Here is a 25,756-nt window from a genome sequence, read left to right as displayed (position 1 = left end):
ACCTTAAAATAATTTGCAGATTATGGGCCACATTAAGACCCTGATGTTTTTAAGACTAAAGGGCCGTGGTCGGACCACTACCAATGTGGTGGTCCGACAGCCACATTACGACTGTGGTGGTTGTGCCACGGTTGGACCACAAGCACCACCACTTCTCCATACACTGGAGGGGCTGGCGGTCCTAATCTGCCAGGGCAGTGCTGGGATTACAAATTCCTTTTTCGCCGGAGATTACCACCATGTGAAGGCTGGCAGAGACTGGATGCAGGGGGGCCCCTGCAATTAGGATAGGCAGTGCAGAGGCCCCCATGGCCAGCCCCGTCGCAGTTTTCACTGTCTGCTTTGCATTAGCTTTAGAGTCACACACATTAATTTTATTTCATTTACTGGATGGCTTTTAATTACTCAAATGGGTTCTTCTAGCATAAAAAAAGTCATGCTTAGCACTGTAGAGAAGTTCTCTTTATGTACAAATAAAAATATGTTCTCTAAATAGCACTTTTCTTCAAGTACTTTAAATAGAGTATTCAGTGTATACTTATTCCCAATCTAAACAGTACTCATTCATTAGAGCACTTTAAGTCAACAAATTTGTACGCTTATCCCGATTTAAATTAGTACTCATTCAGTAACCTGCTGAGATAGAATCAAAGTTTATAAATGTATGTAGTCATTGGGCTTGCCCTGCATATTGTCTTGTACTAAAGGAACGCCCAGTGTGCATCAGCCATTCAACAACAAGTGGATCTTGCATTGGCTCCTCCTGACTGAGCATGTGCACACTACATCAGTGACTAAAGCATGCAATGAAATTGCATGTGTTTCATACCTACCACTCAATGGTGCTTCTTTCCTTTGCCACTGCCTGTGCCCTGCTCAGCTCCAATCTTGATACTCTGTCCCAGGTGATCACTTACCTGTACTTCTGACCTGATCCTGCGAAGAACGAAGGGTCTGGAGAAGACCTCCATTCCATTCTTTAGGCCTACGCCAACTCTCATGAAAGCACCCTCACCCTCCAAAAAATAAAATCAAGAAGTGTGAATTCTTTTGATTCTTGCATATGATATGTGCAATAAGTTATCCAGGGTAGTGCAGCCTGACATCTTAATGCTTCTTTCATGCTTTATACAAAGGCCCCATGAAGTCTCCAACTTTGCACCTTTTCACCTAGTCCTATCCCAACCATACATTTGTTCTAGCTTCTTCCACTTTACTCACTTGTCTGGTCCCCAAGCCCACCGCCGGCCCATCTCTGCTTACAGGTTGTTTTAATCATGCAATTTTAATGTATTTTGATTTGAATAAGTTTGCATTTAATGTAAACTATAAATGTTTCTGAGCTACTTACCTCTAACTGCGAGTCTCATGAGCTTCATTAGAGTTACGATTAGAAATACAGTCTGTTGTACTGCATGAGTAAGTCTTGTGACAAAGAAAACCCTCCTTTTTTTGTTGAATCGTACACTAAAATAATGACAAGTAACTGTATGCAAACTCTAGTATAATCGACTGTAAGCGCCACAACATACACCATAATCCTAACTTTCAAAAGAGTTAAATTATGAATTTAACAATATAAAATTAGGGTAACTGCCAGGGTAAACGTGACCCATCTGCATATTTAATTTAGAGGACTAAAACTGTGTATTCTTAGCAGTTTCATGAAAACTTGACATTTCCCGAATGTGCTACTTGGTCTGTGTCTGAAACTAAAACCTCAATTGTCAACAAATATTTTTAAAAAACAAGATGAAGCCAGATCAAATTTATGTACGAATTCGATAAATGAAATTTCATACATAAAAGAATAATTTTAAATTTCACCTTCAAGACTATTGGGTAACTGAACCTAACAAATGTCTTCTTCGAGTGTAGCTTGTTTGATAATTTTCTGCAGAAACCGGTGAGGCTTCAGGGCTGAAATAACAGGTTATTTTTATTGGCCTTTGCCCAATACCCTTTGCACATAAAAAGAATACATTATTTCACTTGTTAAATTTAATTGCAAAAGGAGAAAACTGGCACATATATACAGAATAGGAGAAAAGAGAAAATATAAAAAGAAAAACAAAACAAAGACCATTTACAAAGTGACTCACTATCATGACAACATTTCTCATTAGTTTTTTTTTTTCCCCCAGATAAGCCTCCGTCTATTCTTCTCACCCTAAGAACAGAAGCAGGAGGATCCGGATTGCCCTGCCTACCACATATGCGGATGTCAGTCCGCTATTCCATCAGGGCACCAACACACTCCTCATCCAATAATTTTAAAAAAATCAGTCACTTAATGACCTGAGTCACCAGGCATGGACAGGTAAACAGATGCACACCTACCTGAGGTCTTCACTTTATCATGCCACAACACATCTTCTAAACCAGAGCAAAACAATTTCAGTCTAACAGTGAGGATTTTTGACATCGGCACACATTTTGCAACAAGTCTTGTCTTTGTCATGAGTACTCAGTTTTCCTGTACTCATTTTAGCTCAGCTTACAACATCCCCTCGTATAAAACACTGCTGCATACCCATTAACATACTGAAACCTCAGAGTCAAAGGTATTTTGTATCTTTAAAAGCATAGCCAAAAAAATAAGATGTAAATATCGGTCATACTGGTCCCTTTCCCAGTCTCTCCCAAGTCTCCAGTGCTCAGTCACTTTCGTTTCAATATTCTTACTTCCCATTTCTTTTGCCTCTCCTCCAGCCTTGTGCAATGCAACGCTTTGCAAATAGGTTTTCTGTTGAGCAAACTTGAGCGTTTCTTGTTTGTTCTCAAAGAGCAGTCTTTCCTTGTGCATTAAGGACAATGTGTCGCGATTGGAGGCAAAGGGGAGCGCGAGATTTAAAGCATGTACCTGAGTGGGTGTGATGTGACTGATATCTTCGGAGGCCAGCTGTTTCAGGAGCGTTGTTTTCCCCGCATTATCCAATCCCAGGAGAAGGATTCTCACCTCCTGGTCTGGAGCACTTTTCAGTTTTCTCAAGATTGAAAGCAAACCCTTTAATAAACAGAAGGACAAGCTGTAAAATGCACACACTGTTTCCTGGCTGAATTTTCCTATCAATTTTTCCATCCATCTTTGTTACATCTCAAACTTTGACAAAAAATGGTCTAAAAAAGAATTGCTCTAATTCCTCTCTGTCCTGGGAGCAGTAAAGTAGAGTTGTTTAATTTACGGTCTACTTCACATTAAAAAACAAAAATAAAGGAAAATCTTCAATCAATACATTTACAGCCACAGTTGAGTGCCTTTATTGTGCTTTCATTAAGAGGAGAATGGTCAAGACAAATTTCAGAGCTTATATCATCAGCACCTAATGTCATCAGAAGGCACACTATACTTGGCATGGTGATTTTCAGCATTCTACTTCCCATAAAGTTAAAAATAATCATGGTATCATTTCATGCACTCAACTTAAAAATAATAATGCACAAGGGAACACCAATAGGTGCAGTTGTGATATATATATATACACACACACATACATACACACACACACACACACACAAGACATTCAATAATACAGTGATATGAAAAAGAGTAACAAATGTAAGAAATTGGGTATTAGTTGATGGGAGGTAGGCACCAGTGGCGGCTGGCGACCTTTACAAGTGGTGGGGTGTAATCCTTGGCTCGCATTCCAAAGAGCTTTTTGTTCAAGGGTTCTCTCACACTTTCTTGCACTTACTGCCTCACTTAGACTTGCTCAGTCTCACTTGGCCATTCTACACTGGCCCACTGTGTCTCACTCAGCCCACTCACTCTGAATTAGTCTTAGTGTGACTCAGTCTCCCGCATAGTAACACTTAGTTACACTCGCTGTCATTCTCTCTGACTCGCTCACATTCATTCTCACACATACTGGTCCTTACTGTCACTCATTCTCAATCACAGTGATTCATTCCTTCACTGACTAACTCACACACATAGTCACATAGACATGCTCAGTACTGGGATTTCACCAGCTCTGAACAGAATTTCTGATGGCTGACACAGGCACCTGTGCCACCAAATGCACAATGTCACTAGCTGCCTCAGTCATTTGCCGATCCTGAAGTGGGTTCTCATTTTATTTTTATTATATCAAGAGTGAATAATTATTCACTCTTGATACAATACAAATGAACCACAAAACAAGGTAATGTAGCTGTGCAGCCCATTAAGGAAAGCTGCCAATGGTCCAGGGACACCTATCCATCAAACCAATTCATCCACCCAATCTTCCATCCTTTAACTTACCCATCCCCTCTTTTATCCATCCATCCTTTCTCTCATCCATCCACCCTTTCGCTTCATCTATCAATAATTTCACTCCATCCCTCCATCATCCTCCCTTTGGCTCATCCAACTAGCCACCCTTTCACTCAGCCAACCATCCCTCCATTTACCCTTTCACTCAGCTATCCATCCTTTCACTCACTCATTCATCTAGCTATTCATCCATCAATTCACCCTTTCACCCATGCATCCTTTCATCCGCCCATCCATCTACCCTGCCTTTCACTCATCCATCTTTACATACATCCTTTTACTCATACATGCTTTCACTCATCCATCAATACTTTCACTACATCCATCCACCCACTCATCCATCCATCTACCCTTCCATTCATCCATCCATTCTACCTTCCATCCTTTCCATCATCCATCAACCCACCCTTTCCATCCTTCACTCATACACCCTCCCTTTCTTTCACTCTTCTATTTTACGTCCATCCTTTCACTTATTCATCCATGCATCTATCCATCTATTTCACCCATCCATCCATCCTTTCGCTCACTCACTAACTCACCCTTCCAAGTAAATTATGATCCTTTGTCTGCTGAGTTGCAGACAGGAGAGGCCCATCAAGAATCCCACCACACTGTAGCTGCTAAAGGGGTGATGCAGGCAGAAGCTTAAACAGAACACTTACCTCTTAGTCCACTAGAACAATTGCTGTCTGCACCTGGTTACTATCCTCTCTGCAGTCGAGATAAGGAGCACCATGTCATGGGTCAGCTCCATTATGTGTTTTTTCAAAGTGAAACCAAATGCACTACTAAATGTGTTAGTGCCAGGAGAGCAGCCCCCTCCACACCTTGTACCTGCTGCTTCTCTGTGCAATCAACAAATTGTTGCCACCCTTCCCTCCTTGTTCTCATCGGCCTACTCCGTCCCCAGTCACTGAAGTGAACTAAGCTTTGCCAACTCGTCCCAGGACCACATTTTCTGCAACCCAAAAGCAACCAGATCATCTGCATTGTAAATCAGCCCTCCCTCTCTGATGATGTCACTGCTGTAGCTTGTACCAACAGATCAACGAAAACCCTGCCCGGCTGGCACCTGCGCAGTAGGACATCTGTAGAGCTCACTAGAGTTCACCTAGGAGATTCAGCACCCTGTCTCCGAGCAGCAATTTATTTTCAACTGCTCTGTGATTATTTCCCTGTTCTCGCCTCTCCACGGCAGAGGGTGGCCGGGCAACGCCTTTTTTGCCCATGAACACCAATCGCCCATTGAGGAAATATCTATACTCCTTGCCAGGGTGAACCCCTCAAAGTAACCAAATTATCCTGAGCTCAAACTCTGGCAGCAAATGCACAGAGCAGACAGGCTTAACTCTGAAGTAATTTGTAAAGGATTTATGCAGTACTAAAACAGTAATAAAGTCCAACTGCAAACAAATTAAAGTCCCAAACCAAACTAGAAAAGTAGACTGAACTTTAATCAACAAAATGACACCAAAAAGACAAAAATCCAATAAGGGGAATAAGAGATACGATTTTTAAAAGCTTTGAGCAGAAATAACACCAAGAAGCAGAAAGTGCCCTTGATAGTCACAGGTCACGAGAGAACAGTACCTAGGCGCAAATGGATGCTGACTGGGATGGAGTGCAGATCAGATATACTAGCCAGGTTTTCCCTGGTTAACTTTAGTTCTTTGAGTCCCAATCCACCACAGGAGTTTACTTCTTAACCCCCCCCTTTTTGACCTCAGGGGAGGCATGTAGAGACTCACTGGGTGTCAGGCAGAGTCCAAACCAAGTTTAGTAGCCAATCAGCTGGGCAGATGCAGGAATGGCCTCTTGTAGCTTACTGAATCCCTGTAGCTTGATTAGGAGGCCAGCCTTATGACCCTTGGAGTCCACTCTTCTGGGTAAACAAAAGGCAGCTGATCTGCTCGTCAGGTTGCAGACAGCAGATTCAGTCCTCTTCCGATTTTCCTCAGGTCCAAGAGTGTTCTGAGGTGGGTGCCTGGAGAGGACACATTTATGCCTGGAATGAGCTAGTGGGTGGGAATTGTCCTACCCAATGGGATAAAGGTTTCCTTGGCTACCCCTACTCACTCTGGGCATTTTCGAGATAACTGAAATCTTTGGCCACACTAAACTTGCAATCTGAAGGCTGGGTGTGTATGTGGGGAGCCTACTACAGTAATCCTAATTTCCACCTGCAGCTAAAAGTAAAACCCAGTTTGCGGGAGTCCCTGTACTCACAACAAGCTCAGACAAAAGTCTGGTAGAACAAAGCTGGGTTTTCCACAACCAGACAGAGGATACAGAAGAATTGTTTGCCATCCAATTTCTGCCATCTGAAGTGCACCCCATGAGTTATATGTGAAACCCCAGCAAACCTGCAAACAGGTCTGGATACTGCAGCAGGACCTGAAACTGATGTCAACAAGAGGCCCACTGTGATAGGGGCCAGTCTGGTTGCACGGGATGATGTGTTCAAGAGAATGGTGCGGGCCTGGGTGTTAGCGACCTCTGTCTGTGACAGGGTAGGCCTGTTATGGTATGTGTATTTGTATAGTGCAGTATCACCAGTGAGGCTATCCTGGTGCTGTGCAGGTGAGGCCGGCCCTAGGAGCAGGCTGAGGAGTTACATTAAGAGCCAGTTCTTCAGGTTCCCAAAGAACTAAAGAAGAGAGAAGGAAGATCTTATGTGTAAAAGAGGTCATTCCAAGCTTTAGGAGCAATGTTAACAAAACAAAAAAAGGCTTGACCTCCAGCTCTGCTTCGACAGTGAATGTGTGGGGTGTGTGCTTGTAGGAGTCTGTCTGAGCCAAGGTGCCTGCATGGTTGTTCAGTTAGGTTCGGCCTATGGTGTGTAGTGATTTGTATGTGTTGGGGAGGAGCTTGAACAGTGCAAGTTTATGTATCCGGTGCCAACGGCACTCTCTCAGATGTAGTGTGATGTGCGTCTTGAGTGGGAGGTTTAAGACGAGCCTGCTGTGTTCTGGATGGTTTGGAGTCCTCTAAAGGTGTTTGATAAGCCCTGCATGAAGAGAGTCTCCATAGTCCAGCCTAATTGTAATGAGGGTTGGGGTGTTGCTTTTTCTGATGTCGTTTGGCAGCCACTTGTAGACCCTTCCCAGCTGCTTCAGAGTGTTAAAACGGGATACAGCGGATGCAGTGATATGGGAGGTCATGTCCAGCTTGTTATCAATGATAATAACAAAGCTTCTGGTGTGTGAGCTGGAGATGGGAGTTGGTCTGAGGTTTGTCAGCCACCAGGTGCAATCCAACTGCAAGGCTTCCTTTCCAAAGATCATCACTTCTAGCTTGACGGTGTTCAGATTGGCTTCATCCAGGTGGCCACTTCGGACTTAAAGGTGATGTATTTGTTCTTTGTGTGTGGGGATTTGTCAGAGAGGAATAGTGTAAGCTTTGTTGTTGCATAGGAGAGCATGTTGACGTGAGCACAGATTCCGTTGGCCAGTGGGGTCATGTAGACACTGAAGAGGGTAGGGCTAAGTGAAGCGCCCTGAGGTATTTGGCAGAGGAGTTCTCAGGCCTCACCAGTACAGTGCTAGTTAGACTGTGTGAGTCCTCCTGGCCGGAAATGAGCAGATCCAGTAGCGGTTAGGTCCCTGAATGTCAGTCTTGTGCAGGTGTTTGAGGAGGATAGCGTGGGAGACCATGTCAAGTGCCACTTTGAGGTCCAGTATGATGAGAACCGCAATTTCTTGTCTGTCTAGTATCATGTGGAAATTGTCTGTGGCTGCAAAGAAAGTTGTTTTTATGTTTTATGCTGTGCTTGGGTCTAAATCCTGGCTGTGTGATGCTGAGGAGCTGGTGGATGACGAGGTGGTCAGTGAAGCATCTGTTGATGATTTTTTCCAGAACCAAGGCTGGGTATGGTCAGGGTGCGTTCTTCGTCCAAGACTGGAAGAGTGGCTATGAGGTTGATGGGATTGGGTTGACGGTCAAAACTGCTGTATGTGGCTGTGATTTTGTTGCTAAAAAAAAGTCAGAGGGCGTTTGATAGCACTTGGGTTGCTGTGATGGTGGTCGGTGAGGCTGTGGTGAAATCTTTGATGATGGATAAAATGCCTTTGCTGCTGTTTGCGCTGGTGTAGATGCAGTTTGCTGGGGCCATTCGCTTGGTGTTCCGGATTTGCTGGTAGTAGTGCCCCAGGGTGGATTTGAAGACATCCTGATCTGTGATTTCATGGCTCATTCTCCATCTGTAGTCCATTTGCTTGCAATGCTGTTTAATCATTCTCAGTTCTTCTGTGTACCAACTCGCCTGAAGTAGTGTTTTTGTTGTTCTGCTTTGTTTGCAAGTGCCAGGGTGAGACAGCCATTCAGTTTCTTGATACCCTTCGCTAAGTTGCCAGTATGCTAAAGGAGGAAAGCCCAATCCTTCCCTGGTATGTTCTCCCAGCAGCAGCAGGCCGGGCCTGTCTTTGGTGGTTGGTCTTTTGTGCCATGGGATGTTGATGGTGAAACTGACATAGGCGTGGTCAGTCCAGGTTTTGGAAGCTTTCAAGGAAGGTGACTGAGTTGGGACAATGTGTGGTCCTCTAAGTGAAGGTTTAAGGCTCCCAGGTAAATGAAAGCACTAGAGTAAATGACAAGTGGAGAAATGAAGTCCATGATGTTGCTGCTAAAGCTGTCACAGGGTTCTGGATGTCTGTAGACCAGGGTGCAGCAAAGGGTAAAGTTAACTGTGGTTCACAGCTCGAAGGAGAGGTGCTCTATATAGCTGGTTTTGGTGTCAGCTGATGGTCTCCTTGATGATGGTGATTCCTTCTCCAGCTTTGGCTGTCTCATCTGACGATCTTGTACCCAGCGAGGGTGGCCTTGGTGATGTTTGGTGTTGAAGCTCAGGTCAGCTTTGTTTCAATGAAGAAGAGGAGATCCAGGGTGCAGCTGTCCAGCAGGTCCCAGATCTCCATGCCGTATTTGGTCAGTGACTGGTTTCTGAGGAGCATGCATGAGAGTGAGTAGGTTGATTTGCATGTGTATAGAGCGTATGGGGTGCTGTAGGTGCTGTCATGGTTAGTGTTGGAGTGGAGAGTGTGGGAGTGTAGGCAAAATGAAAAGAGGTGCAGGTTCCTTCCATGCTGTAGTGTATAAGCGTGGCTCAAGCATGGCGTGCAGAGGTCAGGATTGAGGGCATGAAGAGATGCAGTTGGTTAGTAGTGTGTAGCCAGGTGATAAGGGGTCCTCTCACTGGGTGCTGTCCAGGAGCGATCAGGCTCAGATGGACTTGCCTTTGGCATGCCTTCAGAGTGCTCACTGCATCCACCTTAAATAGGTCCTTGGGGGAGGGGAATAAAGTGCAGGGGGAGGGGAATAAAGTGCAGGGGGTGGGGCCGGGTAAGGTGTGGGAAGCAGGAGAACAGGGCAGCGGGAAGGGGTAGGAAGAGCACGTGGAAGCCAGTAAAGAGCAGTGGGGGTGGGGCACTTAGGGGCAACAGTGAGATAGACGAACAAAAAGATCAAAAGTTGCAAAGAAAAATGGGCGCCTTTTGTTTGCTGTCCTTGTATTTGGCTTCCAAACTGTATATATTGTTTTTACATGTCTTTAATTTTTATAAGACTTTCCCAAACATCTATGTGTTTTGGGTACTTCAATAACATTGCAGGTGTGTGACGGCACCATCTGCTACATAAGATGCTCATTTAATGCTGTATGTGGTTGCTAAAATTATAAAGAAATAGTCTGTGTGGTCAACACATTATACATAAATATCATTCAGGAAATGAAAGATATATACACAGGGATGTGGAATTCCTATCGCCCGACGCCCGGGACATCTTGTTTGGGGTCAAGGGCAACAAGTTTTTATGTTTACTTTGTCCTTGGGACAAGTAGGCCCAACCCTCTGCCGCACAAACCCTTTGGCTGCCTGTTTACAGAGAGTGGAACTCTCTGCAGTTGAGGTAATGCTGTTCGAACTTGTATTTATGTTTCATTATTTGAAAGCCTTCATTATTAGGGTGAGTGCTGTAAATAGATGTTTTAAGGTCACACTTCACTACTGACGTTGGTTCCAGTACAAAAAAAAAAAAGTGTATACACATGTTTGAAAAGTTTAGGCTATGAGGCTAAGTATAATGCTCCCAGAATGCTCTCTGATTAGATGCAAATGAAGTGTCATTTAGTAAAATGTGGTGATGCATGCTAGTATTTCCCAAAAATATTTCTAATGGAAAATCAGTGTAACAATTTTCAACATGATTATGGGAAGCATGAAAATAAACAAACACTGACAAAGCCATCTGATCTGACATATTTTTATAAGTCTTTTAGTTTCATCAATGTGTGTCTTGTTTTGACATGGCTTTTCTAACACTTTATTGTTGTGGGAGCTACCAGGCCCTCAACACTGTAACAAACACTGGCAAAAAAAAAAAAAGTTTTTGAACTCTAAAAGCACACGTTGCCACCAGTGGCATAACAAAGGCCCCGCAGCCGCCCTCCAGGGGGCCCCTTCAGCACAGCACCTGGCCTGAGTGAGTCTGGAGAGGGGGCTCCTCCATGTTCTTTGCAAAGGGGCACCCTCCAGTTTCGTTACGTCACTGATTGCCACTGTAGTTCCTGACACTGAATAAAACTACTTTGTGTGCCAATATGCTCCTTGTGGAAGAGCAGAATGCGATCACTCACAGTAAAGACAGCCGAAAGAGAGAGAAATAGAAGTTTAATAAAAACAAAATGTCTTTGTTAACACCAGACCTAATTAGGGACCAAGACCCACATGTAGGTAGCTTTTTGTATGTCGCAAACAGCGACTTTCGCTGTTTGCGACGTGCAAAAAGCACATTGCGATGCACAAACTCAATTTTGCGATTCGGTAACCTGGTTATCGAATCGTAAAACGGGTTTGTGACTCGCAATTAGGAAGGGGTGTTCCCTTCCTAATTGCGACTCACAGTGCAATGTAGGATTGTTTTGTGACCGCGGGAGCAAACCAATCGCAGTTTGCACCCATTTCAAATGGGTGCTAACACTTTCGCTAAAGGGAAGGGGTCCCCATGGGACCCCTTCCCCATTGTGAATGTCACTGTAAACATTTTTTCAGAGCGGACCACTGCCTGCTCTGAAAAAATGAAACGAAAACATTTCATTTTTCGTTTTTGTAATGCATCTCGTTTTCCTTTAAGGAAAACGGACTGCATTACAAAAAAAAAATAAACTGCTTTATTGAAAAGCAGTCACAGACATGGTGGTCTGCTGTCTCCAGCAGGCCACCATCCCTGTGAGGGCTGCCATTCGCAAGGGGGTCGTAAATTGCGACCCACCTCCTGATTATTCATGAGGTGGGCATTTGCGAAGCCCTTGCAAATCACAGATGGTGTCAGGGACACCATCCTACATTCGGATTTGCGACTCGCAAATTGCGAGTCACTCTGACTCGCAATTTGCGGGTCGCAAATCTGAACCTACCGACATGTGGCCCCAAATTCTTAAAGAAAGTCACAAAAGTGCACCCATGGCATATGTCGTACCCCTATAAAATATTTGTGAACTGTATTTTAGCATGGGTAAATACGATGTGTAGATTTGCTCATGTGAAAATCTATTGAGCATATGCAAGTTCATTTTCCCTCCAGCCACTTTCTTCCCAACCCTGGAAGAAGATCTAATTCTGCCATTGTCAGGAGTAAATGTCAAACCTTTCTTATTATGGGAAAATATTAGAGAGAAGCTGGTGAAAATCTTTAAAACATGCAGGTTAGTAGGTTTGCAGACTCAAAGGCATTCCAGCCCTGGAACTATTGCTTACTGCTTCCTCCAGCCCCAGTATGCAGATCTGCAGAAAGGTGGCAAAATAAGGAAATTGCTACAGTAGGGATTGAAACTGCAAGTATTCAAGCCCTACTAAGGTAGTAGCCCTGGCATAATCAGAGAGGCTATTATCAGAGCTCTTACATAATGAGATTGGTGCCATGTAGTGTGGCGACAAATTATGGCAGCAAAGGGACAAGTAGATCTTTTTACAGGACAAGTAGATTTGAGAAGCAACCTGTCCCCTGGACAAGTAGATATTTTAATAAATTCCACACCCCTGTATACAGTTTTACCTTTTTTTTAAATAAAATGATGGAGATTACAAATCAATTTTTCTAAAAGGGCTATGGCTAAATTATAGTCTCAATTCATATACTTCAATTTATGTTGCGAGGGAGCACTCTTCTACTATCTTATTAGGTTTATGTTTTAGCTGGACATTCAGAAACCAGCCAGTTAAAAGTCAGATTACCAGAAATCAAGAGTGGAATAGCCATCCTCCCCTTAATCAAGTAATTTCAGAATAATGAATGCAGCAGTTTGCATCAACAGTGGCTGATGGTACATACCATGAAAGTGTTGGGAAGAGTTGCATCCAGGCTTTAACATTTGTTGGCAAAGCCAGTATATCTGGCCTCTGCAAGGATGAATGTTTAAATATTTTATGCAGGACACCAATAAATTCAGATTGGTGGAGGGGATCTTTTATTTATTTTTTAAGTTTCATTTGGAGCTAGCAGAGTGTGGAGCAGCATGTTTTGGCGAGAATCTGAACGTTTATGGAGATAGGTAGCCTCTGACTTGACAAAGTTACGATTTGTCACAGCCTAGGGGAAAGAAAGTCATGATTTTGTTAAAGGCACTGAGGTTGTGAACAAATAAAAAAAAATGAAAGACCAGAATTACAGCTGAACGGACCCTTTCTTGTCACGTTTCTATTGTTTTATGCTATATTCAGTGTAATGCAATGATGGGATGCATGTGTGATGTAATGGCTTTTCATCCTCCTGTTCTAAGAAAAATCAATTTTTTTTTATTTACACTTGTTCATCCTCAAGTGCTATTACAGTTTATTCTGTAAGATTCACAGCTACGAGGGAAAAAGATGGAGGAGATTTATATGCATATACTGAAAAAAACTTTATAATAATAGAATAACCAGAATATTTTAAAGTCCTTAAATGGGTTTTGTCTGCTATGTGTGGAAATTAAGCAAGTTATGCATACAAATTGAGCTGTGTCTTTAATAAAACTGGGATTTCTCTAGATTGTGGAAAATCTGCAATTGTTTTACTAAAAGGAATGATCAAATTTCCTGTTCATGTGAACATATTGCACTATAACACGGGCGCTCATTTCAGTTTGAATCTATTGGGACAAAAATCATTTAGTTGGAATACAAATTTGCAGTCTTCTGTGATGTCCTGAAATAGATAACCAGTGTCATGTAACCTAAGAGAGAAAGAGCTGTAGCCTATTTAAAAACTAGCTGCGGTTCTTTAAAAGCACCGCATTAGCACAGCAGGAATAGGTACTAAGGTGAGCTCATGGCCTCCAGGCCCGATGATGGACAGAACAGTATGGCTGGCAATCAAGAGTGGTAGTGCAACTTACAACTCTAAGCAAACAGCAACACGATTAGCAGATGCTACTTATCTAATGATGCGGACGCTGAACGTCTGTCTATCTTAACTTCTTGGATGTTGATATTCTTGTCAAACCTACTGCTTAACAGGGAATGCAATCACCTCGCGAAGGCAGCTCATTTTACCTGCAACATATAATGAGCATTGTATGGAACACTACAAAAATACTCACGTTCTGCATTTCGCACCTGTGACAAAGGTTGAATGGTACCACATGAGACAATTTATTTTAAAAGTACTAATGCAAAAGGGTCACCACGTGATTTCCTCCAAGCTTCTAGAATCCCAGGATTAGCCTAGTGTTAGGTTGTTGAAAGGTATTTATAGAAACTGCTCGCTTCAGACACAGCTATTAAGGTAAGAGGATTTAGAAAGGTGGAACCATGGCAGAATCGTGGGCTAGGTTGTGTTTGCGTCGGTTTGGGTGTACTTCAAGTTTTAAGTCATGTATTTATTTTTAATTCAAGATTTTGATTCAGGAAAACAACATTAAATGTGCAATTAAATCGCAACACGTCCCACTCATTTGCTACTGCTAGGTTCTAAACATTTTAGACAATCATCGCATAAAAAGCCCATGGAACGTAATGAACCGATTGTGAAAACGCGTTTACCCACGTAAATGGAAAGACAGCATTATATTTTAGCGGATAACAAAGGAAACTCAACTGACTGAGACATGCAGAGAGGAAGTAACAAGAAACATGCACACACAAACTAAGATGGCAGGTTTTAACGTACGTCGGTCAGTGACCTGAAAACAGAAATGTCAAACTTGGAGATTCAGAAATTACTATTACACAGGTTGATTTGGCTTTTGGAACACACTAACCACAAATTAAATGGATAATTCATGCGGTTATTACTAAGTCCCCCCAAAATGCAAATTGGTGTCTAATCTAGAAGCACAGGCCTACACTGTGCTGTTGCTCGCAGTTATGTAACAGCACAAACCTTACTACTCACTGAAAAGTTATCTAATTAAAGTTACAAAGACTTTACGTTACATGAGTCAATGAAGCATATTTTAGCCTGAACCACTTTATTTCCAAAAGCTTTACAAAAAAACACAAAGATTTGGAAAATAAACACAACAAGCATTTACAATGCATCGGGTCTCGCGTTTGCTCATGTTAGAGAAGATCGCGTTGTAAACTCCTAACCCGACATTTCACCTATCGGGCAAAAGTGCATTTATGTACATAGCCCGAAAAAGTGAAATCAAGTATGTAAAGCGCTAGACTTCTGCCAAGCGAGATCGGGCTCATAAGTTTGAGAAAAAAAGTCCACGAGCCCGATGGAAAACAGCGAGCCTCGTATGTTTTCTGTACTTGGTCGCTGCGCCCGAGGAGGGCTAGCCACCGGAAAAGGCATGCCATATGGGTGCCTTCGACTAATGAAAGCAAGCAGATTTTATCAGGGAAGCCCACCAACCAATAAAAAAAACTGATGTGAAGTTGACAGGGCTCCGAGCCCTTTTATAAATACAAAAGAGTCTCCCTGCGAAACGCATATGCGCGAGCGCATGCAACGCAGGCTCGACCCTAAAAAGGAGCGCTGGCTTTTGAAGATCAGCTACTGCGGGTTTTGCTCTTCTGTAGACCTTGAATATCGCTGCCTTGCCTTGAAGCAGAAGGCCTTGAACAGAAGCAGTGCAATTTGAAATGGGGAAGCCCACCTTTGGCCCAATCACTCCTTTCAACACTTCTGCACATGAGAAGATGCAAAACAGAAGCTTGGGAGACTGGGCAATGACAATGCCAGTGACTTGGTCATTTTTAATCCTTACTTGTCCAAAAGAAGATACATGAAGTATCACCTTTTAAACTGTGAAACACAGAAATAATCAGTATCCAGTGGGCCCCTCAGTCACCGGCCTACGTACTTAGGCTTCACACCAAAGGAATGGCATTGTAAATATCAAAGGCAGTGTAAATGCACAGGTAGTCCCAAAAAGAACCCCCAAAATAATAGCTAGTGTCTACCCAACAATCGCTTAGCTGATCGCAGTTACAAGCAGGACGGTAAAGCCTGACAGCAAACTAAACCCCCAAAGGAACCACAGCGTCTTGCAGAGAAACAGTATTTCTTTAGGGAAAAGGCACTGGTACAGAGAGAATGCCAAGCCTCTGAAAAACAAGCAGAGTGTTTGTGCATCTAAAGCCTAATTAGCCTGCGACCCTTTAAAATATAATTATAACATCGTGAAAGGGCGAAAGCACTCTTCATTGTTACTATCATACTAAAGTACCACTGGACCCCACCCCACGCTGGCACCGGCAGTAGGAGCGCGCCGCTTTCAAGACCTCTTTATGGTGATAGTTAACTCACAGTACTGGCGCCCAGTGAGGTTAAAACAACAGGATAATTGCAAATGGACGAGGAGATCCGAATCTCCTGCGCAGTGTACTAAACATTGGAAGACGAAGCTACTTCTACAGCGGCGGCGAGATTTGCTTTTTGAGGCAGGCTCGTCAAGGGAGCTTGTGTCTTTTCATGAATCTTCCGATGCAACCCGTATTCAATTGGCGGTGGGTCTGGAGGGCAGTTTTACAAACTGGAAATGCATTTCACGAATGAGCCGTGTGGTAAAAGTACTTTTGGGACTTTTTTTATAGTGCAATTTTAAAACCGCCAGAAATAAGCACTAAGCAATAACGGGACTTGTAGAAATGAGTAGGGTAGGTGTTTCGTGAACTACAGCACTACAAATCCCACAAATGCCGCGGATTACATATAAGGCATGATTGTGTGAACTACCAATGATTACAGCTACTTGAGAAAGACTTGGTGTCGATATGCGTCGTGGTGCTCACTGCTGCATTTCCATTAGGATAAAGGTTCTTGGAATCTCAGTGTGTGCAGAGTTATATATATATATATTCACACACACACACACACTTTTAACAAGTACAAACAATGCCTCAAAGGTGTCAGAGCAGTGTACACCAAGCATCTGCGGTAAATGTACATAGCTGCAGCACAAAAAGTTATTTATGAAAAGGCAACAGAGGAACACATGAACAAGCAAACAAAGATGGGTGACAGACAAAATCATGGAAATAAAATTTTAAAAAAACTTCAAGAGTAGGGGACATAGAAACTTATAACGTTTAATCCATAAAAGTATACTGGAATGAATCAGGCTGGCTTGCCATGTATAACTAGGTGGCATACTGAGGTTGAGAACAGGCACCATAAAAACAGAAACAAAGGGTCTCACTCTCAATCAATCTTGCAGGCCAAAAAGGAGCATAACTTATTAATACCACCCCTTGGTGAAGACAAGTTTAAGTTCCTGTTTGAAAGTGTTGGAAGATGAAGCTTTCACGAGGAAGAGATCAAGTTCCAAAGTTTTGGGTCGGCACCAGTAACGCCCCTTTCAATATTTTGGGGTCATTCATATGTAGTACTTGGATTCTGAAATGGAGAGGTTCCCAGAAATGTTATGTTTTTCTTTGAGGTATTTTTGGACGTGTAGTTTGAATGTCTTTTCTTAAGAGAGCTTCTACGTATCTCTTGCTCTAACTTGAACCTGCGAGATCCTGCAGCACTAGGGTGATGAGGCCTTTACAACATATTCCAGCCAAACAAGTTCAGATGCATTAAGTGTTGCTCTTATTGGTGTGAAACTAGCTTCTGAAAGGCCAATCAGGAAGACAGTGATTTGATTCTGCTAAGATTTAGGGGATGAATGACATGTTCAGGGTCGGACTGGCCTATAGGGCAATCGGGCAGTACCCAATGGGATCAGTATGTGGTCCTGCTTTTTGGTCTGATGCGTCATGTGTTACTGTTGCCCTGATACTCAAACAAACTGGCCTGCAGCATGTTCGAGTCCAGGTAGTCTTCCATACTTTGCAGGACACTTATACAGCATGTCTTTACAACTTCAAACTGCTTCAATTTGCACCTAGGGACCACCTTTATTATGGTGCCCAGGCCTATTTTTCAGTCCAAGTCCAATTCTGGACGTATTCAAAAGTGGCAATTCTGAACAAATGGGTTTAATTTGACTACAGTCCTCAGTTCGAGTTGTGCACCTTTAACCTATTTAATAGCTAATGAGTATGTCCAGGTGAATTATTTTATCAAGCATAAATGTTAGAGGGTTGGCCTTGTTTAATAGGAGTGCTGTGCTCACCAGATAACATATGTGCACAAACAACGCTTGTATTGTGAAATCACATGAGGGCGAAATACCAGAGTTTTAGATGGATTTAGAACCAATTAAAGTGCTGCATTTTGGTGGATCACAGTGGTTGATGGATGCCTCTTCAATGTTGATTTCAAATAGAATTTGTGATCTGACCATTCAACTTCTAAGGGCTTTGGCTACGATAAGGTGCAGGTTACTGGAAGATTTCAATAAGCCTTGCAGATAGAAGACGCTATTTCTGCAAATGTTTGCTATGCCTTTCTCTTCCTTTCATTCCTGGTTAAAGCAGCTGAGTAAGAAACCTTCTGCGAGGTGGAACTGAGTGGTACATTGGACATGGCCCCCTCCTCCATCTTCTTCCAGTCCACACCAATGCGCACCAGACGACCCTTCTCCTGCAAAGCCTGCAACTTCACCTGCAACCTAACCTCTGAACACCATATCAAAACAACAGACAGACGCCTAAGATGCATCCTGCTGAACACCCGCTCTGTCCACAAACATGCAATTGAACTCTGGGACCTACTGACCACATACTCGCCCGACATCGCATTCCTCACCAAAACCTGGATAAACTCAGCCTCGGAACCAGACATAGCCATGCCAGAAAACTACAAGATCACCAGAAGAGACCGCAGAAACAAACCAGGAGGAGGAATCACCACAGTCCACAAACACACCATAAGAGTCTCCACCAACTCCGATGACACCATCAAATCTGCTGAGCACCTCCACTTCAGAATCCACATCAACGCCAACAACACACTCCGAGGAACACTGATTTACAGACCCCCTGGCCCTAGACCGCAGTTCTGTGACAACATCGCCGACACCATCAGCTCCCAAGCCCTCGCCTCAACAGACTACATCCTCCTTGGCAACCTGAACTTTCACCTAGAAAATAACAACGAAACCAACACCACCAACCTAATCGACAACCTCGGCCTCAAGCAACTCGTCACTTCACCCACCCACTCCGCAGGCCACACACTCAATCCCATCTTCTCAGCCAGCAACCACGTCTCCTTCAGCCACACCACCGAACTCAGCTGGACAGACCACGGTTGCATCCACTTCTCCTACCAGAAACCAGTCACTCACCACCACCGCACATAACCCCCCCCGACGCAACTGGAGCAAAATACCAACGGATCAACTGATCTCCACCCTCACCCGGCCGGCCGCCCCCCCCCCACCCCCGGGACCCCAACACAGCCACCACCAACCTGCATCGCTGGATAGAACACTGCGCCAACACCCTCGCACTGCTCAAAAAAAAAAAAAAACACCCCCCACACAATCAAGGCCAGCTGGTTCATCCCAGACCTACAGGAATACAAACAGCTATGTCGCAGAATGGAAAAAACCTGGCACCTTGAACCTATCAACTCCAAGCACATTGCCTTCAAGGATGCCTTACGCAAACATCACCAACTGATCCGCACCACCAAAAGGACCCACTTCAAAAACCGCATTGACACCAACGCTCACAACAGCAAAGAGCTCTTCGGCATCATCAAAGAGCTCTCCACCCCCAGGACCTGCTCCAACGAACCCCTCCATCACAGGACTTCTGCAATTCACTCGCAACCCACTTCTGTCGAAAGATAGAAGAAATCCACAACAGCTTCAACCCCCAGACCCACCAGCTAACTACAAACACCTACGAACCCAACGCCCCAAGCAACGCCCACTTCCTCCACACCTGGATCCCGGGCAACATAGAAGGCACCACCAACGCCATGGCCTCCATCCATTCCGGATCACTATCGGACCCCTGCCCACACTATATCTTCAACAAAGCTAACAGCATCATTGTTCCCCATCTCTGCAACACCATCAACAGCTCCTTCGAGTCAGCCACCTTCCCAGAGAGATGGAAGCACGCAGAAATCAGCGCCCTGCTGAAGAAACCAAAGGCAGACCCTGACGACCCCAAGAACTACCGACGGATCTCCCTCCTCCCCTTCCCAGCCAAGGTCATCGAAAAAATAATGAACAGTCAACTATCCTGGTTCTTGGAAGACAGCAAGGTACTAGACACCTCCCAATCCGGATTCTGCAAAAACCACAGCACGAGACCGCACTCATTGCTGCCACAGACGACATCAGGACCATGCTCGACGAAGGAGAAACAGCAGCACTCATCCTCCTGGACCTCTCCGCAGCTTTCGACGCGGTTTGTCATCACACTCTCCGCACACACCTCCACAATGTTGGAATCCGTAACAAGGCACTGGATTGGATCTCGTACTCTCTCACGGGCAGAACCCAGAGAGTCTGCCTCCCACCGTTCCAGTCAGAAGCCTCTGTAATTACATGTGGCGTCCCCCAAGTATCTTCGCTCAGCCCCACACTCTTCAACGTTTACATGGCCCCCCTCGCCAATATAGCACGAACCTACCACATCAACATAGTCTCCTACGCAGACAACACTCAGCTCATCCTCTCCCTCACGAAAGACCCTACAACTGCAAAGAACAACCTCCACAACGCACTTCACGCCATCTCCAGCTGGATGGAATCAAGCCACCTCAAGTTAACCACAGAAGACAGAAATACTTATCTTTGGCATCAACCCCTCAGCTTGGAACGACTCCTGGTGGCCCACTTCCCAAGGATCAGCACCCCCACCCACCACCAACGCACGCAACCTGGGCTTAATCTTGGATTTCCCGTCAAAACCAGGAAAACAGTCACTCACGCCCTGGTCAGCAGCCGATTGGACTACGGAAACGCCCTATATGCAGGAATAACTAACAAACTCCAATCAAAGCTGCAAAGAATCCAGAACGCGTCCGCCTGCCTAATACTAGACGTCCCACGCCGTGCCCACATCTCACCCCACCTCAGAGACCTACACTGGCTACCAGTATCAAAGAGGATCACCTTCATAGTCCTCGTCCACGCACACAAAGCCCTCCACAACACAGGTCCTGCCTACCTCAACGACAGACTCACCTTCCACACCCCCACCCTTCGCTCCAACAACCTCGCCTACATCCCCCGCATCCGTCGCACCACCGCCGGAAGAAGATCCTTCTCTCGCCTAGCCACCAAGACCTGGAACTCCCTACCGCTCCACCTCCGCCAGACCCAAGACCGCCTATCATTCAGGAAACGCCTCAAGATATAGCTTTTCAACTAGTAGCTTCTTCCCCCACCCAAGAACCTTGAGACCCTAACGGGTGAGTAGCGCGCTCTATAAAATACTTGATTGATTGATACACAATTTTAGTCAGATTCAGCAGGTCGGGGCTGTGGTTAACAATCATGCCATGAGGCTCTACACAGGTCTAGGGCAGAGCAACAGTTGTTACGAACTGTCATTCTTTTGTAGTCTGGAGAAAAAGGTGTTAATTTGGATGAGACTTGCTCGATGAATTTTTAAGCTTTAGGAGTTGTGGTTTGGGGCCTAGGTTAATAACCATTTCTATGTGAGAGAAGTGGGCAATCAGTTCATTCTCAAACTGGGTAAGAGATCATGTAAAGCTGGGCAGAGGAGAATCAGTGTAAGAAATGTCTCCGCTTGCTGCAGCATGAAAAGTGGAATGTGCTAGAATAGGAGAAGGAGAGACAGAAGGGCTGGCAAGATACCAAAAGATACAGCAGAGATTGTGTTGTAAAGATTCATTTTTTTTAATTTGAAAAGGCAGCTTAATAGCAAGGCAAAATGAGAGCTTTGGTAGTTACCAGAGGAATTCTGATCTAAAGTAAGGATTTAAACTGAGGAGATATTATTTAGAGTTTGCCTAATGCCAAATTAGAGAGCTAATGTCTCTATACTTTACCTTCTGCTTTGCATTGCCAACAGAAACAGCGAAAAGAACGAGTTACTTCCCTTCGGTAACGACTTTTCTGGTGGATACATTAGCTACCTGTGGATTCCTCACCTAATGAATACTCCCATGGCGTCAGCATTCAACGGAAATCTTCTTACTAGTCTCTGCACGTCGATGAGGACGTCACTCTAGCCCACGCGACGCCGTCTGACGTCATACAGGCAATAAGAGGTCCTCGACGACGTGACGACGTCAGTACCAATCATTTTTTACGTGCATGAGAACAACCAGGCAATGCAATGAAAGAGCAAGGCAACATACCATTACATTGTAAAAATACACAACATTGCATGAATAACTGTAAATCTTATATATATATATATATATATATATATATATATATATATATATATAAATAACTCTCTCTTTTTAAAATATATATACACATCAAGTATATACACAAAGATATATACATATATACATATATATAAATATAATATATACAACATCTATTGCACCCTCAAAGACCAAGAGGAGCGTACTCAAGGATTACTTGGTAAGACCAGAAAGGCAACGGGGAGGCGGGTGGGACCGTGAGGAATCCACAGGTAGCTAATGTATCCACCAGAAAAGTCGTTACCGAAGGTAAGTAACTCGTTCTTCTGATGGATACAACTACCTGTGGATTCCTCACCTAATGAATAGAGTCCCAAAGCAGTACCACGCCCGGCGGTGGGTGCCTAAATGGTCAAACCAAGAAATCCTGCAGCACTGACCGTGCAAAATGGCCGTCCCTTCTAACCTCAGAATCCAAACAGTAATGTTTTGCAAAAGTGTGAAGGGACGACCAAGTTGCGGCCTTGCAGATGTCGACCACAGGAACACCTCTGGCCAAGGCCGAAGTGGCCGACTTAGCTCTGGTGGAATGAGCTCTAATGCCCTCAGGAGGATCCTTCTTTGCCAAAGAGTAACAGATTTTAATGCAAAGAACAACCCACCTGGATAGTGTTCTCTTGTGGACTGCCTTTCCTCTCCTCTTGCCCACGTATCCAATAAACAGCTGATCCTCCAGCCTGAAATCCTTTGTTCTATCAATAAAGAAGCTCAACGCCCTCTTTGGGTCCAGACGGTGCAGTCTTTCTTCCTCTTTGGAAGGATGAGGCGGAGGATAGAACGTGGACAAAGTAATTGCCTGAGCCAAATGGAAAGGTGAAACAACCTTCGGGAGGAAAGCAGCCTTGGTCCTCAACACCACCTTATCCCCATAAAAAGTTGTATAAGGGGGCTTTACTGATAAGGCCTGCAACTCACTCACCTTGCTGATGTTATAGCTATCAGGAAGACTGTTTTTAAAACCAAATACCTTAAGGGGCAAGAATGCATAGGTTCAAAAGGGGACCCCATAAGGAAAGTCAGGACCAAGGACAAATCCCATTGCGGCATAACGAATGGCTTTGGAGGATATTTATTTAGAAGACCTTTCAAGAATCTGATAACAATAGGGGATTTAAATAAAGATGGTTGGTCTGGAAGACATATGAAGGCTGACAAGGCCGATAAATAACCCTTAATGGTAGCCACTGCACAACCTTTCTGCGCTAGAGACAGAGCAAAAGACAAAACGTCCGATAGATGAGCATGCAAAGGATCAATCTGCCTCTCTCCACACCACGCAACAAATTTAGACCATCTATTAGCGTAGATAGATTTAGTGGAGTGTCGCCTGGCCGCTAATATAACATCCACTACCTCAGGCGGGAGAGAGAAGAAACTCAGGTTGCCCCGTTCAATCTCCAGGCATGTAGGTGCAGACTCTGGAGGTTGGGGTGTAAAATCTGCCCCTGCGACTGCGAGAGGAGGTCTGCCCTGAAAGGGAGACGGAGCGGAGGGCACATTGAGAGTTGGAGAAGGTCGGAGTACCATACCCTCCTTGGCCAATCCGGAGCTATTAGGATGACTAGAGCCCGGTCCTGGCGAATCTTCCTCAATACTCGAGGAATCAAGGGTATGGGAGGAAACACGTAAAGCAACTGGCCGCACCAGGTTATTTGAAACGTGTCCCCCAACGCTCCCTGCATCGGATACTGGAGGCTGCAGAATAACGGACAATGCGCGTTCTCTCGAGTGGCAAACAGATCTACCCGAGGAAACCCCCACCTCTGGAAGATTAAACGGACTTGATCTGGATGGAGACGCCACTCGTGGTCTGCCGAGAATTGGCGACTGAGACTGTCCGCACGCACGTTCAAGACTCCGGCCAGATGGTTTGCTATCAAGCAAATCTGATGGTCCTTTGCCCAGGACCATAGTCGAAGAGCTTCTCTGCAGAGAAGGTACGACCCCACTCCTCCCTGCTTGTTTATGTACCACATCGTGGTAGTATTGTCCGTCAGGACCTGTACCGACTGACCACGAAGGGAAGGGAGGAAGGCCTTGAGAGCCAGACGTACAGCCCGTAACTCTAACAGATTGATGTGAAACATCTGTTCCTCTGGAGACCAAAGGCCTTTGATCTCCAGATCCCCCAGATGAGCTCCCCACCCTAGAGTGGAAGCATCCGTTATGACTGTGGCCACTGGTGGCGACTGCTGGAACGGCTTTCCTTGTGAAAGATTGTTGCTTGCAATCCACCACTTCAAATCCACAGCAGCATCTCTGGAGATCTTGACAGTGCTCTCTAGACCCCCTTTGTGTTGAGACCACTGCCTTCGGAGGCACCACTGAAGAGCCCTCATGTGCCAGCGAGCATGCGTGACCAACAGAATGCAGGAGGCAAACAGACCGAGCAGACGAAGGACCTTGAGGACTGGAACTACCGCTCCATTTCGAAACATTGGAACCAGATCCTGAATATCTTGAATCCGCTGAGGCGGAGGAAAGGCTCGGTTCAATGTTGTATCCAGTACTGCCCCTATGAACAGGAGGCGCTGAGAGGGCTCTAGGTGAGATTTGGGCTCGTTCACCGAAAAACCCAGGTCGAACAACAACTGGGTTGTTGACTGCAGATGATGCGACACAAGCTCCGGGGACTTGGCTTTGATCAACCAGTCGTCCAAGTAAGGGAATACTGCTATCCCCTTCCTTCTGAGTTCTGCCGCAACCACCGACATCACCTTCGTGAAGACTCAAGGTGCTGAAGTAAGACCAAACGGAAGGACCGCAAACTGATAGTGCTGCGATCCCACCACAAACCGGAGATACTTCCTGTGTAACTTGAGTATCGGGATATGAAAGTAAGCATCCTGCAAGTCGACAGACACCATCCAGTCTTCCTTGTTCAACGCCAAAAGCACCTGTGCTAGGGTCAGCATCTTGAACTTTTCCTGCTTGAGGAACCAATTCAAGACCCTCAGGTCCAGGATTGGTCTCAAACGACCATCCTTCTTGGGAATCAGGAAATACCTTGAGTAACATCCTCGACCCCTTTCCTGCTCTGGGACCAACTCCACCGCGCCCTTTGAAAGGAGGGTTTGTACCTCCTGTTCTAGCAACAGGAGGTGTTCTTCTGAACAATAAGAAGGGCGGGGCGGGATGAGGGGCGGGAACTCCCGAAAGGGAAGGGTGTAGCCTTTTCCCACAATACTGAGAACCCAAGTGTCCGTTGTAACAGTCTTCCATTTGGTGAGAAAATGCTGTAATCTTCCCCCTACAGGAGAGGAGTGAGTGGGAAATGGTGGAAGCCTAAGGCTGCTTCCCCTGCTGCACCCCGCCAGAGGATGAGGAAGAGGCAGAGTGCTGCTGAGAGGCTCCTCTGGTGCGGACCCTACCTCTCCCTCTAAAAGATCTATAGGGATGGGAAGAGGCAGGTTGCTGATATCTTCCCCGAAAGGAAGAGGAGGAAGAGCCACGCCCAAATCCACGAAACCTCCTGAAAAATCTGGAAGAGGCCGTGGAAGAAGGAGCTTGGAGCCCTAACGACTTAGCCGTGGCCCTGCTCTCCTTAAAACGTTCCAAGGCCGAATCAGCCTTGGCTCCAAACAGTTTGTCCCCATCAAACGGGAGATCCAACAATGTGGACTGTACATCCGCAGAAAAGCCCGAGTTACGGAGCCAGGCCTGCCTCCTTGCCACCACAGTTGTGCCCATTGCTCTGGCTACCGAGACGGTCGTATCCAGTCCAGTCTGGATAATCTGGGTCGCAGCAGCCTG

General features: G+C 45.0%; 1 protein-coding gene across 2 annotated transcripts in view; it reads right to left on the bottom strand.

The window, feature by feature from the left end:
* ARL3 (ARF like GTPase 3) overlaps nt 1-25,756 on the bottom strand; it is a 197,643-nt gene that overhangs the window by 156,260 nt on the left and 15,627 nt on the right. The window contains exons 1-2 of one of the 2 annotated variants that reach the window (XM_069239507.1): nt 13,769-13,786; nt 2,864-3,007 (exon numbers count right to left, since the gene is read on the bottom strand). In XM_069239507.1, coding sequence (XP_069095608.1) covers nt 2,864-3,007; nt 13,769-13,786 — 162 coding nt within the window. Of the gene's footprint in view, nt 1-2,863; nt 3,008-13,768; nt 13,787-25,756 lie in introns of those variants that run through there. The other variant, XM_069239508.1, reaches the window with a different exon arrangement.

This window comes from Pleurodeles waltl, chromosome 6, assembly GCF_031143425.1.
Source record: "Pleurodeles waltl isolate 20211129_DDA chromosome 6, aPleWal1.hap1.20221129, whole genome shotgun sequence".
Taxonomy (NCBI): Eukaryota; Metazoa; Chordata; class Amphibia; order Caudata; family Salamandridae; genus Pleurodeles; species Pleurodeles waltl.
Note: the sequence above shows the minus strand (reverse complement) of the source record. Positions and strands in the feature narration are given on the sequence as shown.